Source organism: Myiozetetes cayanensis, unplaced genomic scaffold (assembly GCF_022539395.1).
Source record: "Myiozetetes cayanensis isolate MyiCay16 unplaced genomic scaffold, myiCay2020 scf15, whole genome shotgun sequence".
Lineage (NCBI taxonomy): Eukaryota > Metazoa > Chordata > Aves > Passeriformes > Tyrannidae > Myiozetetes > Myiozetetes cayanensis.
The window spans coordinates 19,018,226-19,043,325 of NW_026087159.1; the positions used below are offsets into that span (position 1 = coordinate 19,018,226).

The 25,100-nt window shown below is 55.7% G+C and overlaps 2 protein-coding genes across 2 annotated transcripts; both read left to right on the plus strand.

Annotated features, from left to right (window-relative positions):
* The first annotated feature begins 2,000 nt into the window (after positions 1-2,000).
* Positions 2,001-16,036, plus strand: TMLHE (trimethyllysine hydroxylase, epsilon). The gene is given in 10 exon segments (XM_050310835.1): positions 2,001-2,136; positions 5,772-5,914; positions 7,134-7,310; positions 8,006-8,083; positions 8,086-8,284; positions 9,371-9,490; positions 11,769-12,005; positions 12,676-12,814; positions 13,673-13,699; positions 13,701-16,036. Coding segments are annotated over 9 exon segments (1,224 nt in total). The 5' UTR covers positions 2,001-2,136; position 5,772; the 3' UTR covers positions 13,806-16,036.
* Positions 16,037-18,340: 2,304 nt separating this feature from the next.
* LOC126637549 (uncharacterized) lies at positions 18,341-24,836 on the plus strand. The gene is made up of 10 exons (XM_050310896.1): positions 18,341-18,345; positions 20,007-20,239; positions 21,476-21,745; positions 22,175-22,291; positions 22,484-22,585; positions 23,022-23,144; positions 23,328-23,420; positions 23,704-23,796; positions 24,081-24,138; positions 24,758-24,836. The coding sequence occupies exons 1-10, from the start codon at positions 18,341-18,343 to the stop codon at positions 24,804-24,806; spliced, it is 1,143 nt and encodes a 380-aa protein (XP_050166853.1). The 3' UTR covers positions 24,807-24,836.
* The last annotated feature ends 264 nt before the right edge of the window (positions 24,837-25,100 follow it).

Genomic DNA, 25,100 nt, shown 5'->3' on the forward strand with positions numbered 1-25,100 from the left:
GCAGGCACTGCCCGAGCACGAGGAGCACGGGGCCGGTCACCGCATCCGCTGCCTCCTCCGGGGATCCGGCACCGGGGCACGATCGCACCCCGGGAAGGGCCCGCGACAAATTCTCATGGAGGCCGGGATGCCTGTGCCGTGAGCTCACCCAGTGACTAACTTGTTTATCTCCCGCGGGAGCTGCACCGAGGTTTTTGGGAAGCGGCAGATCCCCGACAACTCCTCTGCCTGTTCCAGGCGCCGCCCCCATCCCTTTCCTGAAAAACGCTCTCGGAAACGGGGAATCCGCGGTGGCACCACTGCGTCCCCTCGCTGCGAGGGCAACGCGGGCAGAGGCTCCTGAGGCTCCTCTGCCTCCTGCCAGAGCCGCACACCCGGGAGTGCCACGGCAGGGAAACTGGAAAGGCTCAAAACACCTGGAGTTTGGAAAACCGGGGCGTGGAAATTCCGGCACAGCACTGGGGAGAAGCTCCGGGTGCTTCTCCGGGCTGGTTTGACTGCGCAGGTAACGCGCTGAGACCTCATCCTGCCCCATTCCCAAACCCGGGAGACACCACTGGGACCTCATCCTGCCCCATTCCCAACATGGCGAGGCACCATCACGTTTAAGCACAGAGGAAGATGTCCCTGGAAGTGTCCAAGGCCAAGTTGGACGGGGCTTGGAGCAATCGAGTCTAGTGGAAGGTGTCCCTGCCCGTGGCAGGGCGGGTGGAAATGGATGGGCTTTAAGGTTCCTCCCAATCCATCCTGGAATTCCCTATGTCTGACAGGTTTAACCTTATCCCCAGGTAACCACAGCTCAGGGCTCCAGTGCCACCACGTGTCACCCATTCTCGGGGAGTCCCCAGTGCCGCTCCCACTTTCGGGTCTGGGGCTCCTTCTGATCCACCATCTCGCTCCCACGATGCTGCCCCCGCGGACGCTTCGTGCTGGAGAACAACCCGGAGCTCCGGGGCCTGGGACCCGGCGGGGTCTGGGATACGGAGGATGCGGGGCTGGGATCGTGTCCCGGAGGGAGAGGTGGGAGCGGGATCGGGGGGCTGCAGCCCCACCGCCGGGCCGAGGCGGCCCTCCAGCGGGGACCCGCTGCCTTTCCCGCGTACGAGCCGCTGCTCCGGTGCCTTTTGACGGAAATCAGCGTTTTATAACCCGAAAGGTGGTGTGTCTATCTCGCCTCCGCCCCTTCCTCCTCCCCCTACCCGCCACCTGCACCGGGGCAGGACAGGGGCAGGGAAAAGTGGTAGGGACAGGGACGGGACAGGGACGGAACAGGGAAAGAGGCAAAGCAGGGGCACGGGAAGGGACGGGGACAGGACAAGGATGGAGCAGGGATAGGACAGGGACAGGACCGGGACCGGGCAGCGCCGCCCCGCCCGGCCGCCAGGGGGCAGCGCCTCTCCGCGCCCCGCTCCGTGCCCTGAGCCTGTCACCGCTCTCGCCACCCCCGCGCTGTCGGGACACGCACGTCTCTATGGTGTGGGTGCGCGGCGCTCTATCCGCCTCCCTCCCCGCTCTCTATGGCGCGGGCGGTGCTCTGTCCCGCGGCCTCCCGGTACCGGGGCGGCCCCGCTCCCGTCCCACTCCCGTCCCGCGCCCGCCCCGCTCCCATCCCGGCCCGGTGCCATCCCCGGCCCGCCCCGGCTTTATGCTTTGCGGGCGCTCTGCCCCGCGCATCTCTATGGCGGCGGCGGCGGCCCCGCCCCGGGGCGGCCTGAGGCGGCCCCGGCCCCGCTCCCGGCCCGGCCCCGCCGCCGCCCGCGGGCTCTGGGGCCCGGCAGCGCCGCTCCGAGCACCGGGGCCGGGCCCGGGGAGCCGCACAGGTGGGTCGGGGGGCGGCGGGCCCGCCTCGGGCCCCGTCTGCGGAGAGACCCGTTCGTAACGTGGCTTTTTTCCCTTGTTTTGTTCCCCTCCAAAGGGTGCCCGGCGCGCCGGTTCCCTCGATGTGTGAGAGCTCCCGAGCGGCGCGTTCGGCCTGCTGGGCGCAGGGAGCGGCGGCAGCGGCAGCAGCAGGAGGAGGAGGAAGGAGCAGGGAAGAGCCGGGAGCGGCAGTGGAGACCCTCGGGAGTCCCATCCGTTCAGCACCGCAAGCCTCGCTCCATCAGCCCCCAGCTCAGCCCCGCGCCCGCAGAGCCCCAGGTGACACAGACACGGGGTTCGCACAGTGATCGACACAGATCCTGTGGTTTTTCTCCCCCCCCCCCCCTTTTTTTTTTTTTGTTCTCCCTCTTTCCCTAGAAAAAAAACCCGTCCCTGCCCGGGAGAGCTGCCTGGCCCGTCTGTGCCCGGGCAGGACCCAGGGCACATGCATGAAGTGATTGCAAAATAGAAATTTATTCCAGTAACTCTCCCCCTGGGGGTTCTGCCATGAGGGTTGGTTGCTTTGCTGGGGAAAAAAAAAAAAAAAAAAAAAGGAATTAGAGCTTGTTTCTGTTATGCTGTGCTGCCTGGAAGGACTTTACTCGGGATAGGTGCAAACAGGAGGGCTGGAATAAGGTTCTGGGCATGGGGCCTGGAGTCAGGTGGTCGGTGTGAAACAGAGGGTGAGCAGATAATTCCCTTTACTTCCAGGAAAATGAAGTAGCTGTGAAGCTGGCAGTGCCTGGGATGTCTTTATTAGCTCCTTAATTTCATTGAAATCCCACGTGGGGAAGGGCTGGAAGGGGAATCTGGTTCCTGACAGCTGAGATCTGATGGAGATGTCTGGGGTGGGGGGGAACAGAGGCTCAGCAGGGAACAACCAGTCTGCCTTTTGTCTCTGTGGTAATTAATTGTAATTAACTGGGTCAGCTGGGGCTATTAAACTCTGCCTGTGTCCTGTCTAAGAGGTGCTGCCATCCTGGGGGGTCTGGTTTGTCCCCTGGGGTCGTGCTCTCTGCCCCTCTGGCTCTGGCACAGCCCTCAAGGCAGCTCAGCCTTTGCAGAATTCCTCTTTTCCTCAGTGTTCCCTCCACTGCAGGGAGAACTGGCAGGTCGAAGGAGCCCTTTGGAGCCAGGAGACAGCAGGACATGAGGTTTGCAGACAGGGTTTCTCAGGCGGCCTGAAAACCAATTCCTTTTCTCTTTCCCTCTCTTTGAGGCTGTTGTGCTACTGGCATTTCCCAGTTTATTACGGATCAGAACCCTTGGCTCTAGCCAGGTGCTTCCAGAAGTGAGAGAGGCTGTGTGAGTGGGAGCAGATGAATGTTTGAAATGTTTTTCATGGAAAACTTATTCATTTGTTTGGTTTTTTTTTTCAGAGGAGCTGGACAAACAGGCTGGATGTGCTGGAGCAGGTCTGGGCACAGCAGAGCAGGGAGGGCAGTGGGGTCACCCTGTGCCCAGGGGGGGTTTGCTAAAAACTTGTGAAAGCCCCAATATTTATGGGGTTTCTCCTTCCTTAGACGTTCCCCTTGCTGACACTACTTAGTTACTTGTTCTTTCAGCATTGTCTTTGCACAGAATGGGGATTGTGGCTTTTCCACAAAGAGCTTAAAACCAGTTTTAGTTCTTTCAGATGTTTCTTGTGAGACAAACTGCAGGGCCAGGCGGGAAATGCCCCGGCAGATGAGCCCCCTGTGAGGCCCGTCCTTCCTTCCCACTCCTTCCACAGCATCTCCTGTCCTTTTTCTTTCTCCACAGACTGATTGGAATTCCTCAAACCACAACAGCTTTGGGTTTTCTGCTTTTCCCTGCAGCTCTGTTGCTCCTCTTCACCCTGCCAGGCCCAGCGTGGGTTCTGTGCCTGCTCCTCTGTGTCACCCACCACGTGTCTTTATGCACCTGGTAGTTTAATGTCTTCTCCCTCCTGCCCTTTCTTTTTGAACTCCAAGGGGAATTTTGTCCAGAATTCTCTCATTTCACTGCTGCCCAGGTGAGCTGTGCAAGGTCTGGACAACAGAAAGCATAGAGGTGAGGCAGCAGGAGGAGCAGGAAGAGAGTTTGCTGTTCATGTAGCTCATTCCAGCCAGGAGGGAGCTGTCAGCTCTTACTAACCAACCAAAAATGTAAATCCTCTCTTAATCATAAAGGTTTTTTTGATTTTAGCTCCTCTTAGTTTCAGTCTCTCTTGGAAAGATTGAATTTAAGGCTCTCTGTGGGCTGCCTGTGGTGTTTTCTTCCAGTAAGAGCAACAGGAGGTCTCTCTGATTAGATTTAACTATCTGGGTCACCTCACACTACCTGTGTTTGTTCCCTGCTCAGTTTTGATACTGGGAGAGGATGACATAAAAGGGATGAGCATGGAGAGATCAAAGTAAGGCTGGAGCTGCCCCAGGCACAGGTCATGTGCCAGATGGGTTTGTGGATGAGCTGCTCCCAGCAGTTCTGGGTTCTGGGTGAGGAGATATCAGGAGTGTGCAAACAAGATTCCTTCTGTTTTCCACCCCCCCCCTCGGGTTAGTGGATCCAAAAGCCAAACTAGACAGAGGTTCCCTCTTTCTCAAAGAATCATCTTAAGCTTTGTGAGTCTCTGGGTCAGGGATTTAAATCATTTCTATCAGCTTTTAAAGCCAGTAAACATCAGGGGCAGCTCCTGGCTTTCTGTAGCTGTAGGAATTCCTTCCCTTGGTTATCAGGTTTGCTCGTCAAGTTGGGCTCATGGCTTTTCCTCTGCTAGATTTTCAAAGCTGGGGAGGGGGGATGGGGAATGGATGTCTTGGAAAAGGAGGTTGGAGCCAGGTGGGGTCTGCAGCCCCTCTGCAGAGCCAAAGCTGGGCCCAGGAACCTGTGGCTGGAGTGTGTCTTCATCTCAAACCACTTTCTCTTGTAAAAACATTCCACTTTTTCCCCCTAGAGATGTCTGGTTTGTAGGGTTGTTTTTTTTTCCTGCTTAACAAGTTGTTGTCTGGGAATGTGGCACCTCTGTGGATTTAGTTGTTATCACCAACTTTTGAGATCTCTGCAGTGGAGAAGCAGGTTGGGCAGCCAGAGCCCCGGTGCCTGGGCTCTCCAGATAAGACAGCAAAGGAAAATCAGAAGTCTGGGATAAGAAATGCTTTCTGAGCCTGTGTCTTATCCAGAGATACCACATTTCTGTGCACTTCAAAGTGCTGCTAAAATCCTGCTGGGTTTAGACCTGGCCCCCAGAAATTCGTAAACACAACGGGACGTTTGAACTGAGGCTTCACCTCTTGAAACTTGTCAGTTTTTTGCCCTTGCTCCTTGCACTGAAGAGTTGTTACAAATTTCCCTCTGAGAAATTGCCTTCTAATCTCTATCCTAAAATTAACCACGGTGGTTTCTCCTCCATGCCAGCTGTGTCCTTCACCAGAAGCAGAGATCTTCCTCCTCCTCGTTGTTTTGCCTGCTTTTTCTAGAGCTGACCTAATTACTGGATTTCTCTGCTATTGCTTCTCTAACCAAGGTCGTTTTGCTTCCCTGATCACTGCAGTTCCATCCAGGAGTGGTAAATTCAAACTAGGAATGCTGGAGCGGGGAAAAGACCTGCAGAGATGATACTTTGCCCCTGTTTTGCACGAGAGTCTTGTTTGCACAGCCGTCCTTCCTGGAATGGCTTTGCCTGATAAATCACAGAATAATGGGATGATCTGGGTTGGGAGGGACCTTAAAATCACCAGGTTTATCTCTCTGCTGTAGGCAGGGACGCCTTCCACTAGCCCAGGTTGCTCCAGGTGTCCAGCCTCGAACACTTTCAGGGATGAGGCAGCCACAGCTTCTCTGGGCAACCCGTGCCGGGATCTCCTTTGTGTCTCCTCAGGGTTGTGTCCTGCTGGGGTTTATGACCCAGCAGCGCAGCCGAATCACCTTGTTCCCTGTTCCCTCTCTCCTGACAGGATGTGGTGGCGGAGGCTGGCGTGGCTGCTCCGGGGGAGCTCCGGGCGTGGGTGTCCGAGGATCGTGGCGGCGATGGCACGAGGGCACCACACGGCCCCGCAGCCCCTGCACTGTGCCTGGCAGCTGCACGGCGACCATCTCGGTAGGTGTTTGTGTGCTCCTGCTGCTGAGGCTGCCCGGGCAGAGCACTGAGACTTTCCAGACCTTGTTCCCATTTTTTTTCCCTCTGAAATGACCAGCGCGCTGGTTCCCTCTGAGAATTCCCGAAGGCGGGACGGAGCGGGCTTGTCCGCTGGCAGCAAGTCTTATATATGATAAGCGAGGCGGTGCTAAATCAGAAGTCAAACCCAGGGATTCCAGCTCAAAAACTGCATCTGAGCCCTGCCCTGCCAGGCAGCGTGTTCTCTGCTGTGCTCAGGCTCTCCTGGCAGGGAGGATCTGGTGTGTGCCCACCTCTTCTGCCCCCACTGGTGCATGTTGTCCTGGGTGATGGCTCCTGAGGCCAGTTGCATCTCAGTACTCCGAGTCAGTTGGAAGCAAAGGGAATTGCTCAGCACCTTACAGTGGCCCCCAGAAAGGATATTGTAGTTTTGTCACTGCAAAGTGACCTCAGATACCTGAATTTCAAAGCTGGGTGGGACTAGAGCAGGAAGGGCTCTCCTGTTGCCTTCTAAGGGCTTTGAGTATTCCTAAACTGTCCCAAGATGGGACAGAGAGAGGCTTAATGATTTTTTGACTCCTCTCTGCGCTCCTGTGCTGGGGCTCTGCAACTCTGTGATGTGCAGCTCTGAACTTTACCCCTTGTGGAAGAGATGTTGGAGGGAGGTCTGGGCACAGGATGAGTGTCAGCCGTGCTCCTTCCCGCTGCAGGAGGGGATGTTGCAGTGTAATGGCTTCCCACTGACAGAGGGCAGGGTTAGACAGGATACTGGGAAGAAATTCCTCCCTTTGAGGGTGGGCAGGCCCTGGCACAGGTTGCCCAGAGAAGCTGTGGCTGCCCCATCCCTGGAAGTGTCCGAGGCTGGGTTGGACAGGGCTTGGAGCAACCTGGGCTAGTGGAAAGTTGTCCCTGCCCATGGCAGGGTGTGGAACTGGATGAACCACAAGGTCCCTTCCAACCCAGACCATTCTGGGATGGTTCTTTGATAAGACTTGATAAGAAGGGAAGCTGGTGGGATCCCTGACTGCCAGGCCTTTGCTAAGATGTCCTGCCTGGTCTTCCTCATGTGACAATTTACATCAAGAGCTACCTTTATGTCCCCTATCAGTGTTACCATAACGTGTGGGCTCTGGGCTTGCATTCTGGGCTCTGTTTTTTCTCCCTGTTTCCCCAAAGCATCCTTTGCTCCCACCCTTTGCAGAGCTCCGGTATGGGAGCACCCTGATGCGCTTGGATTTCGTGTGGCTGCGGGATCACTGCCGCTCCGCCTCCTGCTACAACGCCAAGACCAACCAGCGCAGCCTGGACACGGCCAGCGTGGACCTGGCCATCAGACCCCAGGCTGTGCGGGTGGACGAGAGCACGCTCTTCCTCACCTGTGAGTGCCACAGCACCCCTGCCCTTCCTCTTCTGGTTGATGGATCCCGCTCGGCTTTGCCGGGACGGGACGGCGTTATCCCAAAATCGGTGGCTGGCTGGGAAGGTATCGAGCTGGGAGCAGGTTTGAAACGCTGCTCTTACTGTGAACACACCTCAGCCTTAAGTTGTGTCTGGTTTTCCTCCCCCAGCCCTTCTTTGGGTAGAAATAGTTGTGTGCAGTGGGTGGGCATTTGCTTGGTTTGATTGAATACCCCAGAAATGCAGGTGGTGAACAGATGGGTCAAGACACGGGTGTGTTTGAGGTGGTGTCACCCCTGATCACAGTGCCCATTTTCTTCCCTTCCTCCTCAGTTTCCCACCTGTTTCCTTCCTTTTGATGGAGCTTGCCTTTATTCAAGGGCCTGGCTTCAGATGATTTGCTTCTCATGGAATCCTGTCAACCAAAACCATTGAGGGTGCACCACTGAGGCCTGAATTTTTGGAGGGACTTGCAGCAGCCCTGAACTGGGAGGGAGTTGTTGCAGTGATAATTTTTTCAGGAGTCGTGACCTTACAGATAATATTTTGGGTGGCACCAGGGTGCAGAGAGCCCTTGTCCAGGCAGGTGAGGGGGGTGAGGCCTGTCCTGACCGATGCCATGACCACGATCCCGGGCTGTTCAGTGGTGACTGTGCCCTTTGTCCCGTGTCCCAGGGCCGGATGGACACGTGACACGCTACGGGCTGGAGTGGCTGGTGAAGAACAGCTACGAGGGGCAGAAGAAGCAGGTGATGCACCCCGGATCCTCTGGAATGCAGAGATCTACCGGCAAGCCCAGGTCCCCTCCGTTGACTGCCGGAGCTTCCTGGAGACAGACGAGGGCCTGAAGGAATTCCTGCAGAACTTCTTGCTGTACGGGATTGCTTTCGTGGAGAACGTCGCTCCCACCAAAGAGGACACGGAAATCTTGGCAGAAAGGATCAGCATCATCAGGTAACTGGGGCTGTCCTGGGGAGGGTAAACTTGTTTTCTCCTTGTTTGGAAAGGTGCTGTGTCCTTATCCTGTCTATTTTGTGGCATGGCCTGGTTTGCAAACAAAAGCTCTGCGTCTTCTGCAGCTTCCAGCTGCCCCACAGGCCCTGGGATGGAGGATCCCGTGGTGGGATCTGCCCCCTTCTGTGGCAGAGCTGGGAGTCACTGGGCTATGGAGCTGCCCCGGGAGCTTAGAATGACTTTTGTGACAGTGGGACTGGGTAGAGAGCAGGGACTGAAGGAAGTGGCTGTCTGGGAAGAGCAGAGCTTTGCAAGGAGAGACATTTCCTGTTATGACTTGAGGGGTCGGGAGGGCAGCCTGGCCCTGGGAGCCAGGGACATCAAAAACCAGCCCTGGGAGCCAGGAACTTCAAAAACCAGTTATGGTTCTCACTAAAGAAAAACAGAGTGAGAAACATGTCTGCTGGGTTTGTGTAAAGCACCACCAGCACAGCAGGCTGGGCAGGGAGTTTGGAGTTTTATCCAAGCTGCAGGAACAGTTTGACTTGCCTTGGAAAAGGAGGGATTTCTTTTTGATGAATGGTCACTCCAAATAGGAATGAGGGGCTCCAGGGAATATCCAACCAACTTCTGTCTCCAGACATCCTCCCTGTGTAGCCCCTGAGTGCTGTTTGTCCTTGCTGCTGTCCCTTCCCTCCTGTGCATGTTTGTAGGGATGAGGTGGGTGAGAACACAGGATCCTGGGAAGAAGAAATGGAATTACTGGGTAACCCTGTGTGGGTACAAGGAAGGGCTGACTGCACTTGGGCAGCTCCTTGTGTCACTCAAGTGATTTGACTGGGGATGATGCTCAGTGTGAAAACATCTGTATTTGTGGACAGGAAGCAAGACTTGTCACCACCAGCCTTTTGGGAGGAAAGAGAGGAATTTGAATACTTGAAGAGGGATTAGAAGCAATGTCTCTTGACTGTAAATTTTGTCAAGATGTTTTACTTTAATTATTCTGTACTTAGGATGCAGGGCAGTAACTCTGAATGCAAGAGGGGATCAGGCCTATCCCCACAGTGCTCCATAACTCTTTTCCAGGGAGACCATTTATGGCAGGATGTGGTACTTCACCTCTGACTTCTCCCGGGGAGACACAGCCTACACCAAACTGGCCCTGGACCGGCACACGGACACCACCTACTTCCAGGAGCCCTGTGGGTACGTCCTGCTGCTGCTGCTGCTTCCCAGACACAGGCAGGGTGCAGGAGTGAGGCCACAGCAATGCCTTTCCCACCAGCACAGGCTTCCTTGTGCTGCTGGGATGTGCTGCTGGTCACACAGTGATTCTGGGGCCTGTCTGATCATGGGATCCCAGAATGCTTTGGGTTTAGGGTCCCACCCCCTGCCATGGGCAGGGACACCTTCCACTAGCCCAGGTTGCTCCAGGCCCCTTCCAACCTGGCCAGCATGGTGAGGGGGTGGAATGATGTGATTTTTCAGGTCCCTTCCAACCTAAACTGTTCTGTGATTCCAGGATTCTATGACTTAGACTCACTTCCTAGCTTTTTCCTTTCTGCCTGCTTTCCCAAGAGGGGAATCCTCTGGAAATGGCCTGTGGGAGAACAGGTGGAAGCATTGTGATCCCACATGGATCTAGGGATACAAAGAGAAGCCATCAGGCCCCAGGGCAGGATTAGCTCTTCCCACGGTGAGGCTGTGAATTTGGTAAACATCTTAATGGGAAAAGAGCTGCAAGAAGAGAGGAAGATGGAAGGGTGAGATCTTTGGCTGCACCTGGGTTTTGGAGCAGCCCTTCAGAGCAGGAAAGGTGGATTGACCTGGCTGTACCTGGCTGTGGCCAGCCAGGCAGGAAGCTTTGGGTGGTGGTGTTTGTTCTGGAGCAGCTCAGTGTCAGGAGCAAAGTAAGTGGATTTTACTGGGCCTTGTGGATCTGGAATCTGGATCTCCACCATTCCAGCCAGATCTATTTTGCTTCCCTATTCCCAGTGAACCTGCAGGACCCATGTGCTTTTATGACCTACCTGCTTGGCTGACTTTTTTTGGGAGCTCACAAAACCTTCCCCAAAGCCAAATAAAAGAATTAATTAGTGATCAGAACTTCAGCCTTCCGGAGAGCTTCGACTGAAGTGCTCAGCACCAGAATCCAGAGCTATTTTTATACCTTCCTTTTCCACTTGGAAGGGTTCCCCTCAGGTAGGTGTATTCTCACCTGCAGCCAACTGGAGTGCATCAACCAGTGAATGAGCAGGGCTGACCATTAATGCTTGGAATTCTACAAAATCACAGCTGTGTAGGAAACCCAGGAATTTCTGGCTTTCCTAACCCTCTTCTAAAGGGAAACTCAGGCTCCAGGAGGAGGGAAACCCAGGCTGTGGGAGGCTGCAGCATTTCTCACTGCTCAGGGACCTGAGCCTGCCCTGGAGGCTTTCCCAGTGCCCTGAGCTGCCCCAGGAGCTGATTGCCCCAAGGCACGGGGTGTCCTTTGCTCCAGTGCTCCTGGACTGACTCTGAAATCATCCTGAAGCTGTTGTGGGTAGAAGGTGGGGAGAACACTCAGGTGAAAAGGTGAGGGTGGGGTGGCAGGTCCTGCCACATGACCTGCTGTGGGACTGGAATAACAGGCCCTGAAGGGAGATTGGAAGATAAAGGCTTTTCCAGAAGATCCCCATTAGTTTTCCAGCAAGAGAAAATTGGGAGTAGGTGGCTGGAGGCAACTCCTGTGTGTTTGTTCCTGGCAGTGCAATGCCTGCCTCGCTTGGATGAAGGAAAAGAGAAGCTTCAGAGCAGTAATAGGACAAAAGCTGAGCTGGATGGCTTCCCACTAGGGAGGGGATGTCCTGTAGGTCAGCTCCTCACTGGGACTGCTCTGCTCCAGGCTTTCCAAAGAGAACCCTGAGGGACTTCTGACTGCTTTTGGGAGACCATGACATACATGCCTTTGCATGAGTTACCTGGGCTCCTCTTGTAGTTCCTGGAGACCTCACCAGCACATGCAGCACTTTTTTAACTGTCCTATTCTGAGCTGTTCCAGGAAGGTGGGTTTATGCTTTTGAACCTCTGTGTCCTGCTGCATGGATGGACTTAGAACACAGCCATGGAATCCCAGAGTGGTTTGGGTTGGAAGGGAACTTAAAAATCACCTCATTCCACCCCTCTCCATGTGCAGGGACACCTTCCACTAGACCAGGTTGCTCCAAGCCCTGTCCAGCCTGGTCCTGGACACTTCCAGGGATGGAGCAGCCAACAGCTTCCTTTGAGTGAGGTTTGGGACTTTGGGCCACAGACCTGACCCTAAAGTCTCCCACACTCACATCAGTGGCTTTGGGAAGCAGCACACAGCAAAACACATGGGATCAGAGGCCTGGAGAAAGGGCAGGGTGTGGGTGGAGCAGCCATCTGTGTCCCTGGGGAGCACCTTCTGCCCTCAGGACGGGCAGCCAGGGTGATTCCTCTGGGGTGGTGTCTCCCCTGACAGCATCCAGGTGTTCCACTGCCTGAAGCACGAGGGCACGGGCGGGCGGACGCTGCTGGTGGACGGTTTCCACGCGGCGGAGCAGGTGCTGCGCCGGGCCCCGGAGCACTTCGAGCTGCTCAGCAGAGTGCCCCTCAAACACGAGTACGTGGAGAACGTGGGGGGCTGCCACAACCACATGATCGGCGTGGGGCCCGTGCTCAACGTGTACCCCTGGAACAACGAGCTCTACCTGATCAGGTAACGGCCAACGGGAGGCCTCTTGCTCGTGGGGGAGGAAAGGGGGGGGGGGTGGAAGTGGTTTTTCCAGAAGAGGCTGTGAACTAAAAACCAGCGTATTTTTGAGGGGGGTATTTCTGAGTGTTCCTCCTGCTTCAGAGGAAGCGTCAGAACCGCCCATACAAACGTGGGGGTCGGTGCTGAGCTTTGATGTCTCACTCCTGGCATCCTCCCTGTGGCTCCATGCCCTCCATTTGAGAGGTAGAAGAATTCAGCCCTTCTCTGGAGAAGCCCCTAGGAGAGCTATCCTGGCATGCAGGGATCAGGGAGAGTGCAGACTGATCCCTTCCAGAGGAAATTTGGGCTGATTTTTTTTTTTTGGAAACTCCAGTTTGGCTCAGTGCTGGAGGTTGTCCAGCACTGCTTTGCACTTTTAGTCTGAACAATCCTCAGTCTCACCACATCCCTCCATGGAAAACCAGGAAGAAGAGGTTTACCTTGACAGGAAACTCCTCTTACTCCATGTGTAAAGTTCTTACTCCCCGAAAGTCCTGCTCTTGCAGCGTAACCTCCCTGGTCATCCCTGCACCCTCCCTTAAACACTGACTAATCCTGCAGGCTCCTGAGGTTCCCCTGGAAGCAGCTGGAGTGATACTGGGCCTCCCCTTGTCCCTTTTTCCCCCCCATGCAGGTACAACAACTACGACCGCGCTGTCATCAACACGGTGCCGCACGACGTGGTGCGCCGCTGGTACCACGCGCACCGCGCGCTCACCACCGAGCTCAGGCGGCCGGAGAACGAGCTGTGGGTCAAGCTGAAGCCAGGCAAGGTGGGACTTGGAGCTGTGATCGTGTGGGCTTGCTCCAGGGAAGGAAGCAGGGTGCTCCATGGGTGTGCCAGTGTCCTGCTGCTGAGCTGAAAGCTCCGTGTGGGGCAGCTCTCCTGCCTACAGCGGCTTTAAGGCACCTTGTGTTACAGTAGTGGCCTCTGTGTGTGAGTGTGTGTGTTCCTCCTGTCCTAAAGGAGAGTGAGCTTCCAGGTAAGGCAGAAATGTTTGGTTCAAGCTCTGCCTCAGAGGAAGGTTAGTCCCAGCTGGGGGAGGGAAGGAGGATCTTTCCAGTCACTGAAATGAGGACCCTCAAGAGCAAAGGGGATGAAACACGCAGTGCTCAGCCTTTAACTTCTTCCAGAAGATAAATTTATTTTGATGGAACTAAATTACAGTTCTGAGGTTATATTTGACCCCTTACATGGGTGAGTGAGACTGCAGAGGCAGGAGATTGTGGCTGCCCCATCCCTGGAAGTGTCCAAGGCCAGGCTGGACAGGGCTTGGAGCAACCTGGGCTAGTGGAAGGTGTCCCTGCCCATGACAGGAGAATGGAGTGGGATGGGCTTTAAGGTCCCTCCCAACCCAATCCATTCTTGGATTCTGAGGTGGCCACTGGCTGTTGAACTGTTGCCCAACCTCTCCAGTGGAGAAGCAGAGAAACAGCCCAGAATGCTTCTGTGTTTTAGTACCTGTCATCTTTTAGGCACAGCTCCTGGCTCCAGCTGTGCTGGATCCCAAGGCTGTGACCCCACAGTGTTGTGCCCACCATGGCACTCCCTTACCTGCTCTTCCAGTCTCCAGGCATTTCAGGACCTGTCCTGCCGTGGTTGTGATGACCGTTTTTTCCCTTTCCTGCAGGCCCTGTTTGTGGATAACTGGCGTGTCCTTGCACGGCCGGGAAGCGTTCACGGGATACCGGCAGCTCTGCGGCTGTTACCTGACCAGGGACGACGTCCTGAACACGGCCCGCCTGCTGGGGCTGCAGGCTTAGCCCAGCCCCTGGGAGGGGCAGGCAACCTCCAATCCCACCTCTGGGAGGGACAGGCAGCCCCCCCTCCCATCTGTGGGAGGGGCTGGCATCCCCAATCCCACCTCTGAGAGTGTCAGGCAGCCCCCAGTCCCACTCATGGGAAGGGCAGGCAGCCCCCAGTGCCACCCCCGTGGTGGGACAGGAATGCTGGTGCCCCTCCCTGTGCTCCGAGCTCTCCGTGCTGGTGCCTCCCCCTGACACAGACACTGCACATACCTCAGACACCTCCACCCTCTCCAGGCAGCTCCCAGTGCCTGCTCAGGAGAGGGAGCAGGTGGAAGCCAAAGGTTTTGGGAGCTTTATGGGACCGCACTCTGCCTTTGAGCACAGTCAGCTCTTGCTGTCTGTGCTCCCAGCCTGGCCTTTCCAGTGTGGCTCAGCTCTGGTTAATCCTCACCTTAGGAAGTGCTCCTCCAAGCAAGTGCCTTCAGGATTTGGAAGCTTTGCATTGTTCCCTGTTCAGCCTTTTTTTTCAGCTGCCACTTTTAGGGGGTTTTTTAGCAGAACAGTGTGGAAATCTTTGGGATCTTCTCTTTGTCACTGATCCAAGCCGTGCTGCCTGGAGAGATCCTGGTGTACTCTGGGCATTTCTGAGGAGATGGAAAAGGGAAGCAGCAAGATCTGCATGTTGGGAAGCAGAGATGACCATGTTAGTGAGGGGTGGAATTCCCACTTTTCCTTGACTTCCAGTACTGCCCTGCTGGTGTTCCCTCTGCCTGTTGTTTGTGTGGAGGGTGACACTCAGCAGCCACAGTATTTGCTGACAAACTTCCCGCCGTGCCTTCTCTTCCATCCTTTCTTAAGGAATTTTGTGAGGTTTTATCACATTGCCTACTGCAAAAACTTTCAGGTATGGTTTTTTACCCCAAAATTTTCCTATTCTAAAGGTACCAGAGCTCCCAGGAGATGGGAGGGCTCTGGCACATTGAAAGGCCACAGGGTAAGGAAACAAAAGCAAATCCTTTTGTTACAGGAACGTTGGAATTTCAGAACCAAGAGGGCATTTTAGGATTTGATTATTTTTCATCCTTTTTGGGGTGTTCCCCCTGCCCTGCCCAGACCTCAGAGCAGGGCTGAGCCCCTCCTGGCTGTGCTGTGTGAGCTGCTCTGTGCCCACAGTGCAGGTGCTGAACTCGCTGCCCCCATTTAATCCAAACATTGAATGCACAGATCCCAGTATTTCCTCTTTGTAGGTTCTCCTTAGGTGCCAGTTCCACCTGCACAGCTGAGAGGGGAAGTTTCACAGCTCTCCATTAATCCTGTAGAAGCAGCAAACCCCAGCAGGACCTTGTGGTGTCCCTCACCCATCCCAGCTCTGTGTTCAGAGATGCTTCCACCCTGTGCTGCTGCTGAGGGAAGAGTTGGTGCCCAAAACAGTCTGTTGTAAAAAGGAGGGGGAAAAGGGCTCTTGATCAGTATTTGGAACCCTCCTTAAATTCTTTGAGGGTTCCTGAGTTATTTTCCTCCCTGTGCCCCCGGGATCTGAGGGAAACACGGGGGTACCGTGGGACCTTCCCTTGGAGAGATCAGCTTCACCTTCCCCTGCTCAGAACTCCGTGTTTATCAGCTGCAGGCTGGAAATCTGCTGGAAATCTCTTTCTACTCCATAGCACGAGGGAGACCCCACCAAAGGGTCCTGACCACGCTGTCGTGACAGAGGTGCCTTTGTGACAAGGAATGTGGTGCCTTGGGGTGGGCTCTGCAGACACCAACCCCTTATCAACCAGCCCCAAGCCAACCCCCTCCTCAGCAGGACTGTGTGACCCATTTGGGGGAAAACTGTCCCCAGTGAATGTAGAAGAAACACAATTCCTCATATTTCAAATCCTTTCCCCACCCCGTGATAAACAGGGAGTGGGGAGAGCTGCGTTTCCATCTGCTTTCACCATCCCCCCACCTCCCAAGAGGGCTTAAATTCTTCCTGGGCAGCTTGGGAGCATCCAGAAGTTCTGTGAAGGAGCAGGAGCTGGGGGCAGGTGCCACCTGTCCCCTCCAGGTGTTTGCTGGGCTGCCGTGACAGCGGGTCAGGCTTTGTGATCTCGCTTTTCCACTTCCTTCAGCCAATAACTGAATTGCTTTCTCCTCCTTCCCAGCGCTCTGGGGATCCAATGGATGCGTTTAATCAGACTTTTTCAAAACTAAGAAATCGAGTCTTCGAATAAATCATTTATAAAATCGTCAGCTTAACAAAATATGTATTTAAGCATTGATGAGCTTGTAAATAAGTCTGTTTTACGCAGCAAGGGGAAGGGAATGCACAGGAGGAGCCGTAACCCAGTGCATCCCCGTTGACTTCCCCGCGTTTCTGCTTTCCCTGGCCACACGATGGCACAATCTGCTAGAAATTGGTGTTTAAAGAAATCCACGAGTCCCATCCCAGTGCGGTCTCGGGGTTCCCGATGGTGCCGGCGCTGTTTGTTCTGCTGTGCTCTCTCCATTTCTTCGGAGAAGCCCAGGAGTTGCTGTTCAAAGCCTCTGTGGCTGCGAATGTTTTTTAAGGAGCCGTGGGATGCCATGTCCATCGTGGCAGAGGGTGGAGCAGGGAGTGGGAATGATGTGAGGGAATTGGAGAGCTCGGTCTGGGGGATCCGAGGGTGCCTGGAGGAAGCAGAGCAGGTTTGAAGGCAGCTGAGCCCAGCCCAGTCCTGAAGGACTCTGTTGCTGTGCACCCCGGGATCCTCCGTTCCCATCAGCACATCCCAGGGCCCCCACTTTGGTCCTCCCTTGGGACCCCTTGGTTGTTCAGTGCAGCCCCTCCTTCAGCTTTTAGGGCTTCCCAGAGTCCTCAGCCCTGCAGTGAAACCAAAGCACCCCATATTCCCTCCGGTGTGTTCCAGAGCTTTCTTCCTTCCCGCAGTGCTCTCCCAAGCCCTCTTCTCACTCCCAGCTCTTAGAGTTCCTCTGGTGCAGCTTTTGGTGCATCCCTTTTGGTCTCTCTCTGGTGCCACCAGGAGCCTTTGGCTCCTCACAGGGCTCAGATGAAACAGAGAGAAGTTGCTTCCACCCCAGCTGAAAATTGTTTCCTCTTTTAGCTTCACTCCTCGTTTGGGGTTTGGAGCAACCTGAGATAGTGGAAAGTGTCCCTGCCCACAGCAGGAGGTGGAACGGGATGGGCTTTAAGGTCCCTCCCAACCCAAACCCTTCTGGGATTCCATGGATGTAACAAACTGAGGAACAGAGGGGGAAAGGTAAGGAGGCAGGTGGTGAAAGAAAAGGTCAGGAAGCGGGAAAAGGGATGGGAAGGTGAGTGTTGGGCACGTGGTGGGAGGTGTTTTGGGAGGGGGGAGCTGGGTTCCCCCCTCCCTGCCTGGTGGCCGGGGCTGATGGAGCCAACGGGTGCTCTCCAACCATCCACATCCACCCACTTTCTCCTGATGCTTCCCCCAGGGCTCTCCTGTCCCAGCATCTGCCTTTGGAGCCCCACGGGAGTCCGAGGGGTCTGGATGTGCTCAGCAGGGCAGGAAAGCTTTCCCAGCACTCAGGGGCAGAACCCAAACCTTCCCCAGCCCCTCATCCCCCTGTACCCTCAGTCTGGAGATGACGTTTGGTCCCCAGGTCCTGATCCCAAGAGTGTCTCTCTTCCTTAAACTGAAATTCGCTTTGCAGAAAGCCGGTGGGACACGGATGATCCCAACCCACCTCCTAAAGGTGGAGGGAAAAGCTGCTCCCAGTGGGACGAGTGTTTTGGAGCCAGGCTGAGCCCCTGTCCCCCAAATCCGGTGACTTCAGGCTCCACTCCGGGAGCTGAGCCCCAGGGATGGGGTGGGAGAGGAGCTGTGGGAAAGGAACAGGGATGGATCTTCTGCCCTCGGGGCACAGAAGTGGTGTGGGATGTCCCCTGTAATTCCCAATCCTGTGGGATCCCCCTGCCCTGCCCCGGCGGAGCCGCGGCAGCCGCTGGTCCCCCCTCAGTGGCGGAGCCATCGCAGCTCTGCCTTCCCTTCCCTTCCCATCCTCGGGAGCGCGGGGACAAGAGCGGGAGCTGCCACTGCTGCCAGGAAGGCTCCCGGGAAGAGGAGGCGGCACGGAGGGAGAGGAGCCATCGGCAGGAAAACGGGCTGGGAATACCCACGGCGTCGGGAATCCATCCTCACGGTACAGCCTCACCTGTTGCTCTCATCCCAGCGTGGGAATTTCAAGGGGATGTTTTAAATCAGGGAAACTCGGGGCTGGTTTTCCTTGGCAGATGCTGCGCTGCCGTCCCGCGGAGCTGCTGGGGATCACCTGGGTGCTCCTCGCAGGTAAGGTGGCCCCGGGCTGGGCTGCGCTGGGAGCCGGTGCCGTCCCGTGGGCTCCACGCCAGTTCCTCGCCTGCTCCAAACCCCCGGAGAGGCTTCAGAGGAGCTTTGGAGCTTTTTAGATGGAGTAAAAGGTTTAGCTTGGAAGGTAAAGGTGTGTGTGTGGGTGTGTGTCCAGGGACAGAGGAGATGGGAGAACCAAGGCACAGCGCCAGGAATAAAAGTCGGCTGCAGGCAGATTTGTACTGGGGCTGAGAGATGTCGTAATGCAAATACATATGTTAATATTTGTGTGTTGGTGTTAAAAACATATATGTAAAACCACTATATATGTAAACCCACAGATTTTATTGCAGTTCTGTGAGCAGTGACACTGTGCTCCTCAGATACTCACTGGCTGCCCTGAAACACAAATTACAGAGTTATGGAATGGTTTGGCTTGGAAGGGTCTTTAAAACTCATCCTGTTCCACCCCCTGCCGTGGGCAGGGACACCTTCCACTATCCCAGGTTGCTCCAAGCCCCATCCAACCTGGCCTTGGACGTTCCTGAGGATGGGGCAGCCACAGCTTCTCTGGCCAACCTGTGCCAGTTCCAAAAGCACAAAGATTTTCAGGGTGAGCATCTAAAATAGAAAGGAAAGCCATTACCCTATACCTCGATTTTGGGGTGGTGTCAGTGAGCTCTGAGGGTCTGTAGGATGAGCTTTGGCCATTGCTGCTGTAAAAGATTGCTGGGATGAAGTGTTTTCTCTTTCCTTCAGCTTGTGGTTCTGGATGTTTTGTATAAACAGTGTTTTCCCAGAGAAAAGGGGTTTCAGTCTTTAAGTTGTTTTTTGTCCCTCCACAGCTACAGTTTGGAGGGGCAGGAAGGCACAAAAATAACTGATTTTCAAGATCATAAGAATGAGAAATTAAAATCAGCAGGTGAACTTGATTTACCTGGATTGCCTCCCCTATTTTCTTTCCCACCTGTGCCTCAAACTCCCCAGGGACAATCCCCAGTGGGAGCAGCAGGAGAGTTTGCAGGGCTGTTTGCTGTCTCTGGAGGTGCAGTGGGAATGCAGGTGAACAGCTGCTTATCGGGGCAGGAGGTGAGACACCACGAAGAGCAAACACAGGCTGTGCAGCCTGTGAGAATCCCCCCCGTGAGAACTGCCCCTCCCTGCCGGGCTCTGGGGCTCAGGAAGATGTTTTCATCCCACCTCACTTGTTGGGAAATGTGGCTGGGGATGGACTGGGATCTCTTCCCTTCCTTTCCCCTTCTCTTTCCCTCCTTTAACCTCACCTTCTGATTTTTTTAGAGAATCCACTTTACGAGATCAGGCTGCAGGAGTGATTTCTGCCCAGCTTTCCTAGAGTCCTCATTTGTTTGGAGGGGGGATGGGGGCTGTGACCTTCCCACAGCAGCTCCTCTTGAAGTCCTTGAGCACCTCTCTGAGCCCAAGTTGTGGCAAGCCCAAGAATTTTGGGGAGGTGGCTGCATCCCCCTGTCCTGGGAGTGTGTGGACATGTTCAACCCCAAACAAGACTGGGAATTCTGTGGCTGCCCCATCCCTGGAAGTGTCCAAGGCCAGGTTGGACAGGGCTTGGAGCAGCCTGCGCTAGTGGAAGGTGTCCCTGCCCAGGGGGCTGGAATGAGATGAGCTTTGAGGTCCCTTCCGACCCAAACCATTCCAGGATTCTATGAATTGGGAATGAGCCTAGGAAATTAGGTCAGGATGACAAAACCTCAAATGCAAAAGCCAGTTCCACCCCCCTGCCCTAGACCAGGTTGCTCCCAGCCCCATCCCAGCCCCTCTCCCTCCCCCCAGCGCCGCTGGTGCCGTTGCCTCAGGCTGTGGGAGCAGCAGGACCGCCCCAGGGAAGAGCTGCTGCTGTGGGATCCTCTGTGCTGCTCCCTGGGCTGGATAACATCACCCACAGCCATTCCACACGGTGGGAATACTCCAATGGCACCGGCTCCCACACCATCCTGTGGCACGATGGGGGCTCCCACACCCCGGCCATCCACGCGCCCTACGTGGGACGAGCTGTTTTCCACCCATCCAACGGATCTCTGACGCTGGAGGATGTCCAGGAAAGCGACAGTGGCATCTACAGGGTGACTGTCAGCGGAGGAGACAGAGAGAGCCTGGAAATCCTGCTGGAAGTCCTCAGTGAGTGGTGGGTGTGGGAGGGAGGAGCGGGGCGATGGATACAAGTAGAGCCATGGGGGAATTTGACTGTACATGGACCACTGGCCAGACCAAGGGGGTTGGAGCAGGGATTCTGAGCAAAGGCTGATGGGCCAGGCCTGAGCTTGTTTGAACCCGTCATGTATGGAGATAGCACCAAGGAGACCTTTGGAAAGAGGTTCCCACCCTGTCCTAGGGGAGAAGATCTGGTGATGCTCCCTAAGGAGACTTTCTGGGGGGCCCAGCTGGGACAGAGGGCTGAGTTCAGTCCTGGAAACAAATTCCCTCCTTTGTTCTCCACTCTTCAGTCCAGGGATAGAGGGACCAGTAGGAGAATGGAGGGACTGGTGGGATAACAGAGGGTGGGATAACAGATGGAGGGACCAGTGAGATGACAGAGGGACTGGTGGGATGATGGAGGGGCCAGTGAGGTGCTGCACACCCGCTGCCACCTGCAGAGAGTCCCTGCAGCACTTTGCCAAGGTTCACCCAGCAGGCTGATGGAGCTGAGCCCAGCAGGGTGGGCTTTGTGGAGGAGCCCCAACCCCCCCAGCCCCACTGGCCTGTGGTCTGTGTGCAGGCGCCAGCCGCTGCCACAGGGATAGGAGGCACTTGAAATAGCCCAGAAGTTCCTCCTTGTTATTGCTCCTGGCAATTCCCTTAATTTGCTCTGGCATTATCCGTCCTTGTGCTAATAATGCCGTGGCCATAATGCTCCCACAGCCCTGCCCCACCCACCTCTCCTTCCACCCACACGGAATCCGAATGGGATCTGCAGCCTTCTCCGCTTTTTTTCTCATTTTCTGACGCATTTCCAAACGCTCCATATTTACCCAAGTCCATTAAAAGCAATGATTCAGGCAGAAAAAAAAACCAACCCTGTCCTGGAAAGCACAGCAACAGGATGGACTTCCCAAGGGAAAGGCACCTGTGACCGCTCTGTGGTGGATGCTGTGGTGACATTTGCAGCCCAGGTGTCCATCATGGATGCTCCAGGTCATCTTCACTGGCACAGGTTGCCCAGAGAAGCTGTGGCTGCCTCATCCCTGGAAGTGTCCAAGGCCAGGTTGGACAGGGCTTGGAGCCCCCTGGGATGGTGGAAGGTGTCCCTGCCCATGGAATGGGTAGAAGAAGATGGTCTTTAGGGTCCCTTCCCACCCAAACCATTCCATGATTCTATGTCTGAGAGAAGTGCCGGTGTTCCTGTTCCCTTTCCAGAGCCCGTGTCCCGCCCTCAGCTCTGGAGCAGCTCTCTCGTGGCTCAGGCCACTGGTGAGGTGGTCTGTGAGGTGGCAGAGGGCAGAGTGGACACCATCACCTGGAAGAAGGATGGGCAGCCCCTTTCCCCAGACAGGGGTTTCCACACCTCCAACAGCCGCAGCATTTTGTACCTGAGGCCGGCAAAGAAGTCTGACTGTGGCTCCTACTCCTGCAACGCCAGCAACGGGATAAGCTGGCAAGAAACCTCTCTGAACATCACCATTGCAGGTGATGGGGTTTCACCTCCCATAGCTCCTCCTGCTCTCCCCCTTTCCCTGGGCATCCCTGAGTGGTTCCATCCCATTCTTCTGCCTCCATCCCCCACGGTCTGGCTGCCCTCTCTGTGAGGTGGTGCCCGTGGAGCAATTCCCGGTCTCTGATCCCACCAAGGCACAGTCCTTGGCAGGAGACTGGTCATTCCCCCTTGGAGCAGGTCCCAGGTGATGGCCCTTGGCCAAAGTGATGGTGAGCAGGTCATGGGTAGGGGGTGGTGTCCTGTGGGCAGTACCCATCCCAGGTTGGACATGTCATGGTGCTGATTTGGCCACCAGCTGGCAAACAAATGGAATATATCCTGGTAATGGAGGAGCCCTGCAGCCACCAGAGCCATCCTGCCAGTGTGCTGACTCCTGTCCCATCCAGGTGGCTGTTTTCCAGGTCTCTCCCGTCCCTTGAAGGACACCCTGAGGGTTGCAGTGGTCGCCGTGGTCTTCGCCGTCATCTCAGCGTGCGGATTAATCATCCCCGCCTGCCAGTCTCAAAAGCTCAGGATAAGTGAGTTGAGGGGAGCCAGACCCCCATTTCCCTTGGCTGGTGGGAGACAGGGAGGAGCATTGCTGTGGGACCCCCCCAGCTCCTGGGACACCCCCCAGAACCTGGGTGGGGACGGCACATCCCACCCTGGGGGCTGGCACAGGGGACTGGTGTGGGTCACAGCTATCACCCCCCACTGCTCTGGGTGTTTAGGGGGGGAGCTGTGGAGGTGGCTCAGTGCCTACACCTCTGGGCTGGTGTGCGTCGCCTGCATCCTGGACTGCACCGCCGGGATCCTCTGGATGAGGGAGGAAGGTAGGAAGGGGCTGTGGGGCGCTTTGGAGTGGGGGGCAAGGACCCCACGGGAGATGCAGAGACTTGTGGGGTCAGAGAAGAAGGCAGTGGTGGAGGAGGGGATGTCACACCAGGAAACACAAAGGGTAGACCCATCTGGGGCGATTGGTGAGTTCCCCGTGTGGGATCTCCAGGTCAGGGGGGTGGGGCTGGACCACCACGTGGATTATTCACCCACCTGTACAACCAATGCAGCCATTCCCCTTTCCCCAGGGCCCTTTCCCAGAGGAGAGTCACACAAGGGCAGTAAAATCATCTAGGGATGGAGAGGCTGCTTGCAGGGAAAGGCTTGGGAGTTATGAGAGGGTGGGAAAGGGATATGATGGAGAGGTGCCAAGCGATGAAGGAGGGGGAGGGTGTAAGAGCAGGTTCTCTGCCTCATCCTCTTGTCTTTCAGGCCCTTCTGTTGCCATCCTACTGCCTGAGATCATCCTGACCTACTTCACCGTGCTGACCTTCCTGGTCTCCTCCGTCGTGATCTTCCAGCCCATGATTTTCATCCAACTGAAGAGCAAATCAGGTGAGAGGCTCCACCAAGGCGGGTTGTTCTGCCTCAAACCTCACCCTCGTTTTTTTTAAAATGAAAACTCCTGTGCTGGCTCAGGGTTGGTGGATCCTGCGCCAGACCCTGGGGGTGAGGCCAGATCCCCCTCCCCACCTCCAGACACACAGTCCCATCCCTTCCTCCCGCCTCCCTCGGCAGCTCAGCGCACGATGGGCTATGCGGCTCCGGGGGCTGCGGTCGTGGCGGTTGTGATGGCCTCCTTCCTCATCAAGAACATCTACCAGCGCCACGGTGAGCGGGGATGCTCCAGCCCAAGGCTACAACTCATGTAATCCCCCCTATCCCTTCGACTCAGCAGACAGACCTGCTCCAAGGAAAGAATAATCCACCAAACCGGGAGCTTCAGGGAAGCGAAATCTTTGCAGAAGCAAACTCCAGTTTTGACACCCCCCCCGTCTATTTTTACTTTTTCATTTTTGTGTGTGTGTGTGAGTGTGTGTTTTCCCCGTGGCAGCTTGCCTTCCTCCTGCCTGCCCCCCTGCCCTGTGCTGACCCCTGGTTTCTCTGGTGGCAGGAGAAGGATGTGCTGCCTTCGTGGACGTGACCACCCTGGTGCTCAGCACAGCGGCCGTGTCGGCCCTCCCGCTCCTCACCATCTTCCTCTGCTGTGAGTCTTCTCTTCTTCACCTCTTCATCCAACTCTGCTCCACCAAACACCTCCCAGTGCCTCCTGCCAGGCTAGCTGGGCTCCCTCTGTCCCCACCCATCAGGCAGCCCGTGAATTATTTAAAAGTGGTTTATTTGGCTCTTGTGAGGACTCCAAGAGCTCTCCATCGCCTGTGTCCCTTCCCTGGTGCACCCCAGCCACCACATCCCAAATCCAGTATCCCACCCCTTGCCCTTGGGGCCTCTCACACGTTTTCCTGGAGGCTGGGATTTGTCCTTTTGCAGATCACACGACGCAGGGGAGGCAGGAGGAACCTGACGTCTGTTGGATAGACAAGGCGAGGTAGATCCCCTGTTCCTACTTGCCACGTGAATTCACACTGTCTTGAAGTGAAAAGAGTGGGATATGGAAATTATTCTGTGCCTTGCTTTAAGTCCTGGGCCCCAAGAAAGGTGCAGTCCTGGTTTCATAGAATCCAGGCATGGGTTGGGTTGGAAGGGACCTTAAAAATCACCCAGCTCCACCCTCTGCCATGGGCAGGGACACCTTCCACTAGCCCAGGTTGCTCCAAACCCCATCCAACCTGGCCTGAGACACTTCCAGGGATCCAGGGGCAGCCACAGCTTCTCTGGGCAACCTGTGCCAGGGCCTGCCCACCCTCACAGGGGAGAATCCCTTCCCAATATCCCATCCCACCCTGTCCCCTGGCAGTTCTGTCCCCAGCACATTGGGTCTCAGCCATTCCTTGGGTGTGTTTGGGTTTAACCTGGAAAGCCCCCAGGCCATCACACCCTCCTGACCAGGCTCTCCTTCCCCAGAGGTGCAGAGGGGTGAGTGTCACCCCCACAGTAGGGTCTTGTGCGAGGGTGGGCAGGGAGAGGGACACACCAGAGCCCCTGTGGATCCAGCAGAGCCCGACCCCAGCAGTGCTCAGCGTGTCCCCCTCTGCTCTTCCTTCCAGGGCCTTCGAAATGTCTCAGCCTGGCACCGTGGACACCACTCCCAGCTGACAGAGATCTTCCTGGCTGTTCCTCACCTGGCTGAGTCAACCCCAGCCTGCCCCGAGGTTCAGTGGGTTCAGGGCTCTGAGTTTCAGACCCTCTACAGCACTCACAATAAATGTCAATGAAATTAACCCATTTTTGCCTTTGGTTTTGAATAAAACAGGCCCAGAGGAGGCCAAAAGCACATTTTCCCCTTTCTCCATAAAAGCAAGGCCTGAAGTAGAGAAGCACTTTTGGTAACAGCTGTAGGAATCTCTATTTAACACTTGTGGGGAACCCAAAGCACCCCCCCCACCCTTC